The sequence below is a fragment of the Mustelus asterias genome, chromosome 5 (assembly GCF_964213995.1).
Source record: "Mustelus asterias chromosome 5, sMusAst1.hap1.1, whole genome shotgun sequence".
NCBI lineage: Eukaryota > Metazoa > Chordata > Chondrichthyes > Carcharhiniformes > Triakidae > Mustelus > Mustelus asterias.
The window spans coordinates 142624213-142631507 of NC_135805.1; the positions used below are offsets into that span (position 1 = coordinate 142624213).

Here is a 7295-nt window from a genome sequence, read left to right on the forward strand (position 1 = left end):
GACCCCTCCAAGGCCAGCATATCCTTCCTTCGGTATGGGGCCCACAACTGCTCACAAATGGGGTCTGACCAGAACCTTATACAGCCACAGCAGTACATCCATGCTCTTGTATTCTAGCCCTCTAAAAATGAATGCTTACATTGAATTTGCCTTCCTAACTGCCGACTGAACCTGCACGATAACTTTAAGAGAGTCTTGAACCAGGACTCCCAAGTCCCTTTGTGCTTCAGTTTTCCGAAGTCTTTCCCCATTTAGAAAATAGTCCACGCCTCTATTCTTCCTACCAAAGTGCATAATAACCTCACACTTCCCCATATTGTATTCCATCTGCCACTTTGCTCATTCTCCTAGCCTGTCCAAGTCATTCTGCAGTCTCCCCACTTCCTCAACACTACTTGTCCCTCTACATATCTTTGTAACATCTGCAAATTTAGCAACCATGTCCTTAGTTCCATCTTCCAGATCATTAATGTATAAAGTGAAAAGTTGTGGTCCCAATACTGACCCTTGTGGAACACCACAGTTGTCTTCCTGAAAAGGACTCTCTTATCCCCACTCTGCCTTCTGTTGGTCAGCCAATCTTCCATCGATGCCAGTACCTTGCCTCTTACACCATTGGCTCTCAGCTTATTTAGCAGCCTTCTGTAAGGCACCTTGTCAAAGCTTTCTGGAAATCCAAATAAATCATATCCATTGGCTCTCCTTTGTCTAACTTCTTTGTTACCTCCTCAAAGAATTCTAACGGATTTGTCAGACATGACCTTCCTTTAATGAAACCGTGCTGACTGAGCCCTATTTTACCGTGCATTTCCAAGTACTCCATAACTTCATCCTTAATAATGGACTCCAAGATCTTACCCACGACTGAGGTCAGGCTAACTGGCCTATAATTTCCCAGCTTCTGCTTCCTTGTATGCTGGCATGGGGCATCGCTTCTCGGCCTTTTGGCTCAGATCAAGTGTCAGATTAAGACCAAAATCAGGTGCAATGCATTATCTTGTCAGCCTGGATCTTGTTTGTCTCTCTTGGGTGGCACAGTGACTAGCGCTGCTGCCTCACAGCGCCAGGGACCTGGGTTCGATTCCTGGCTTGGGTCACTGTCTGCATGGAGTTTGCACATTCTCCCCGTGTCTGCATGTGTTTCCTCCGGTGCTCCGGTTTCCTCCCACAGTCCAAAAATGTACTGGATAGGTGGATTGGCCATGCTAAAATTGGGGGACTAGCTAGGGTAAATGCATGGGGTTATGGGGATAAGGCCTGGGTGGGATTGTAGTCGGTGCAGACTCAATGGGCTGAATGGTCTTCTTCTCCACTGTATGATTCTATAATGCCGGGCCCATAAGCTCCCGCTGCCTCCTGTTGCTGTGAAACACACTGCGGAGGGGGAGAAAACTCCAGCCCATTGGAGAAGAAGTAGACAATTTCTTGTAGATAGTGCACATCTACAAGATGCACTTCAGCAATTCACCAGAGATCCATAGGCAGCACCTTCCAAACCAACAGCCACTTCCATCTAGAAGGGCAAGGGCAGCAGATACCTGGGAACACCACCACTTGCAAGTTCCCCTCCAAGCTACTCACCATCCTGACTTGGAAATATATCACCATTCCTTCGCAGTCGCTGGGTCAAAATCCTGGATTTTCCTCCCTAATGGCATTGTGGGTCAACCCACAGCACGTGAACTGTAGCGATTCAAGGAGGCAGCTCACCATCACCATCATCTTCGCAAGGGCAACTTCAGATGGGCAATAAATGCTGGCAAGCCAGCGACACCCATGTCCCACGAATGAATGAAAAAAAAGTTTTTTAAAATTGGCTCCACCTTTGAATGAGGTCAAGACTGATCTAATGAGATCGCGACAAGATGAATCCTCAAATCTATGTCGGGAAAATGCCTGTGCTTCCAACACCTACTTTACACTTCACTGAGTTTGAATGAAGTGCACTCAGCGAGCATCACTCCAGCTACCTATTGAAATGTTCTTATTTGCCAGGGAGCTGGCTCTACCAATCAGAGAATCCCTATGTTGCAGAAGGAGGCCGTTTGGCCCCTTAGATCCTGCGCCGACAACAATCTCACCCAGGCCGTATTCCCGTAACCCCAAAAATTTATCTGGCTAATCACCCTGACACACTAAGGGGCAATTTAGCATGGCCAATCAACCTAACCCACACATCTTTGGAATGTGGGAGGAAACCCACGCAGACATGGGGAGAACGTACAAACTTCACACAGACAGTCACCTGAGGCTGGAATTGAACGCAGCTCCCTGATGCTGTGAGGCAGCAATGCAAGCCACTGTGCCACACCTAGCTATGATCTGCTGATGATCCTACATGAAGCTATGATCCTTCATGTTGGAGTTACGGATAGCTCGCTGCCCTGGTATCTATTAGTAACCTTGCTCCTGAGTTAACTAGAAATAAAAATAACTGCTCAACAGACAAAATTGATGGTCTTGTGGCACAGTGGATTAGAGTCCCTGCCTCTTAACCACAAACTCGGGGTTCGAATCCCACCTGAGGACTTGATTTTACTTCATTTATTAGCGTCACAAGTCGGCTTACATTAACATTGCAATGAAGTTACTGTGAAAATCCCCTGGTCGCCACACTCCTGTTTGGGTACACTGAGGGAGAATTTAGCATGGCCAATGCACCTAACCAGCATGTCTTTTGGACTGTGGGAGGAAACTGGAGCACCTGGAGGAAACCCACGCAGACAGGGGGAGAACATGCAAACTTCACACAGACAGTGACCCAAGCCGGGAATCGAACCCCGGTCGCTGGCACTGTGAGGCACTGTGCCACCATGCCTGATGGCCAAGTAATGTTTGTTTATAACATGGCCAAACAGGTTGAGTCCTTCCAAACATGCCAATCGCTGGCAGTAAGAGAAGGAGAGACTCCTGGTCAGCCACGCTTGATGTGGAATGGCGTCCCTGAAGTTGTAAGCCTCTGGCAACAGACTAGCGACCTGTTCCAGGAATAACTAATGATGGAAACAGATAAAATTCTGCCTTAGTGCACTAATAGGTGTGGGAAAAGAATTGGAAAGAGAAAAAATGTATTTTAAAGAAATGAAGTTCCTGTGTTCAGCAAACTCTGCCGTTTCTGCTTCCTCTCACTCTCTGAGTTAATTGTGGTTGATTTATAGATTAGTTAGCGCTGAGTCGAGTCTTGTGCTTTCTGGCACAGTTACTCAGCCCAGCACACTGCTGCTGAATAGCAGAGACCCAGAAGGAAAGTTTTCATCGGGGGTGCAGTCGGGGACGATTTAGGTTTTTCGGTCTGTAAAGAAATGAATCAAGAAATTTCTACAAGAAATTAAGTTATCTAACTGGACAATCAGTTTTGGACAAAAAAACCTGTTCTCCTCATGTCCCCCTGCCATGGTAATCTGAGTTGCCAATCAATTTCAGAGACCAGTCCAGAGAATACATTTTAAAGTTTATTTATTAGTGTCACAAGTAGGCTTACATTAAGACAGCAATGAAGTTACTGTGAAAATCCCCTGGTCACCACACTCTGGTGCCTGTTTGGCTACACTGAGGGAGAATTTAGCATGGCCAATACGCCTAACCAGCATGTTCTTTGGACTGTGGGAGGAAACACGAGCACCCGGAAGAAACACATACAGACATGGGGAGAACGTGAAGACTCCACACAGACAGTGACCCAAGGCAGGAATTGAACCTGGTTCCCTAGCACTGTGAGGCAGCAGTGCTAACCATTGTGCCACCGTGCCACCCCAAGAAAAGTCCATATTTAGAATCATAGAATCCCTATGCTGCAGAAGGAGGCCATTTGGATCATCAAGTCTGCAGTGACCACAATCCCACCAGACCTTATTCCCGCAACCCCACACATTTACCCTGCTAATCCCCCTGACAATAAGGGGCAATGTAGCATGGCCAATCTACCTAACCCACACATCTTGGGACTGTGGGAGGAAACCAGAGCACTCAAAGGAAACCTACGCAGACACAGGGAGAACGTGTAAAGTCCACACAAACAGTGACCTGAGGCTGGAATTGAAACCCTGGCGCTGTGAAGCAGCAGTGCTAACCGGTGTGCCACCATGCTGCCCATACACAGCTTAAACTGCAGAAACAGAGAAATTCATAGAAGTCATAGAAACCCTACAGTGCAGAAGGAGGCCATTCGGCCCATCGAGTCTGCACCGACCACAATCCCACCCAGGCCCTACCCCTACATATTTTACCCGCTAATCCCTCTAACCTACGCATCCCAGGACACTAAGGGGCAATTTTAACATGGCCAATCAACCTAACCCGCACATCTTTGGACTGTGGGAGGAAACCGGAGCACCCGGAGGAAACCCACGCAGACACGAGGAGAATATGCAAACTCCACACAGACAGCCATTCACTCACCGCCTATTCAAACCAACCTCTGTACAAACGTACTAAACTGATCTGATCTCGAAAACATAAACCCTTTAAACAAACTTTAAAGTGAAGGAATCAAAATATATATTAAAGAAATACCCACACAATAATATCCCATGGATCTGGCAGCGTGTGTGTGTGAATGTGTGTGTGTGTCAATGTGTGTGAGTGAATGTGTGAATGTGGGTGTCTGTGGTGTGTCTGGTGTGTATGTGTGTGTGTGTCTATGTGTGTGTGTGTGAATGTGGTGTGTCTGGTGTGCATGTGTCTGGTGTGCATGTGTGTGTGAATGTGAATGTCTGTGTGTGTGTGAATGTGGGTGCGTGTGTTGTGTCTGGTGTGTGTTTGCGTTTGTGTGTGTGTGTGTGTGTGTGTGTGTGGAAAGGGAAGCAGAATTAACATTCCAGATATTATCCTGAAGGAACATTATCTGGACATTTTCTGGGCTGCACAGTGGCACAGTGGTTAGCAGTGCTGCCTCACAGCACCAGGGATCTGGGTTTGATTCCCGGCTTGGGTCACTGTCGGTGCGGAGTTTGCACATTCTCTCCGTGTCTGCGTGGGTTTCCTCCGGGTGCTCTGGTTTCCTCCCATGCTAAATTCTCCCTCAGTGTACCCGAACAGCCGCCAGAGTGTCGCGACTGGGAGATTTTCACAGTAACTTCATTGCAGTGTTAATATAAGCCTTATTTGTGACACTAATTAAATAAATCCTAAAAGTTCACTGACTTGCTGAGTATTCTCAGCAGTTTATGTTTTTGGTTCTGCTTGTTTTATTCGACCCGATTCTAGTTTAGAATCATTGAGTTAAAGACACACCGCTCTATCTGAGGCCGATTCTCAGATAGCAGATGGATTACACTGAAATATACCCAAGGGTTCATCAACATTTGAGGTCCCAAGATTATTGGTGAACAGCAAGAATATCCCGGTGTCTGAAATATTCTCAGCAATGTGGCATCGACCATAAGCGAATTTCAAATAAAAACATTACAGATCATCTTTTTAGCAAAGGGGAGAGAGAAAAAAATCGGAATTGACTCAAACTCTCAATTTGTCTGACTTTATAAAGTTTGTCCTGACTGGACTGAGGACTGGGATAAAACGGGTACCTGTCACCGCTGTTGGAAGCTGAATAAGAGAGAGGGTTACTCACACAAAGGCATGGTAGGTGAAAGCCCAGCTCCGGGGTCTCTCCAGAATATTGTACAGGAGGTTTTGGACTCTCCGGTAGCGCACATTCCTGTGGGGACAGTATCGCCTCCTCCTCGCTTTGTCCAGCCGAGTCAGGCGGCTGTCCTGCGGAGCTGTTGGCCCCCGGCACTCCGCCCTGTCCAAGCCGCTGATCAGGAGCAGTCCATCGCGGGCTGGGCCACACTCTGGCCCGGGGTTCAGCCCCGATTCCACATCCAACATCCCAACAAACTCCACTCTGTCTCCCCCTCCCGCTTCCATCCAGAGGCCGCCCTCCTCTCTCTGGCTCCGGGGCATCTTAGCAGCTACATGGGGGCAGCGTGTGTTCACACACTGAGGTGACCCGGGGGGTGGGGGTGGGGGGGGGGGGGGGCAAGGCAGGGAGACCCCTACCCTCTCCACTCACTCACTCCGAAGGGAGGGATCTCTAATACCCCCTCCTCTCTCTGGCTCCGGGAGACTCACCCCCGGCAGAGATGTCTTGTTATTCGAATCCAGTCTGGGATTAACGCAAGCCCGAGAGGGGTTCACTTTCCACCCCCTCTCCCCGCTCCTCACTTCTTCTGGACCGGGAGTCTGTGAGCCGCTGTCTTTGGCGAGTTCGGAGAGACACAGAGGAAAGTTCGCTGTTGTGGAGAGTCCTGGATTTGTCCAACTCCGGAACAGTATTCCTCTTTTCTGTGTGGGAGCAATCCCGCTCTGTGTGTGTGTGTGTCTGTGTGTGTGTGTGTACCCTGCCTCAGGCTCACACTCACTGAGTGAGTGAGTGAGTCCCTCAGGCTGAGTGAGTGAGTTCTTCGGAGTGAGTGAGGGAGTGAGTGAGCCCCTCAGGCTGTGTGAGTGAGTGAGTCCCTCAGGCTGAGTGAATGAGTGAGTGAGTGAGTCCCTCAGGCTGAATGAGTGAGTTCTTCGGAGTGAGTGAGGGAGTGAGTGAGCCCCTCAGGCTGTGTGAGTGAGTGAGTCCCTCAGGCTGAGTGAATGAGTGAGTGAGTGAGTCCCTCAGGCTGAGTGAGTGAGTTCTTCAAGCTGAGTGAGAGTGAGTGAGTGAGCCCCTCAGGCTGTGTGAGTGAGTGAGTCCCTCAAGGCTGTGAGTGGGTGAGTGAGTCCCTCAAGGCTGTGTGAGTGAGTGAGTGAGTGAGTCCCTCAGGCTGTGTGAGTGAGTGAGTCCCTCAGGCTGTGTGAGTGGGTGAGTGAGTCCCTCAAGGCTGTGTGAGTGAGTGAGTCCCTCAAGCTGTGTGAGTGAGTGAGTTCTTCAAGCTGTGTGAGTGAGTGAGTCCCTCAGGCTGAGTGAGTGAGTGAGTGAGCCCCTCAGGCTGTGTGAGTGAGTGAGTCCCTCAGGCTGTGTGAGTGGGTGAGTGAGTCCCTCAAGGCTGTGTGAGTGAGTGAGTCCCTCAGGCTGGGTGAGTGAGTTCTTCAAGCTGAGTGAGAGTGAGGGAGCCCCTCAGGCTGTGTGAGTGGGTGAGTGAGTCTCTCAGGCTGAGTGAGTGGGTGAGTGAGTCCCTCAGGCTGAGTGAGTGAGTTCTTCAAGCTGAGTGAGAGTGAGTGAGTCCCTCAGGCTGAGTGAGTGAGTTCTTCGGAGTGAGTGAGGGAGTGAGTGAGCCCCCCAGGCTGTGTGAGTGAGTGAGTCCCTCAGGCTGAGTGAATGAGTGAGTGAGTGAGTCCCTCAGGCTGAGTGAGTGAGTTCTTCG

General features: G+C 49.4%; 1 protein-coding gene across 2 annotated transcripts in view; it reads right to left on the reverse strand.

The window, feature by feature from the left end:
* LOC144493860 (potassium voltage-gated channel subfamily KQT member 5-like) overlaps positions 1-6206 on the reverse strand; it is a 281576-nt gene extending 275370 nt beyond the window's left edge. For both annotated transcript variants that reach the window (XM_078213434.1, XM_078213433.1), the window contains exon 1: positions 5570-6206. In XM_078213434.1, the coding sequence (XP_078069560.1) occupies positions 5570-5904 (335 nt within the window). In that variant the 5' untranslated portion in view covers positions 5905-6206. The remainder of the gene's footprint in view (positions 1-5569) is intronic.
* Between the last annotated feature and the right edge of the window lie 1089 nt (positions 6207-7295).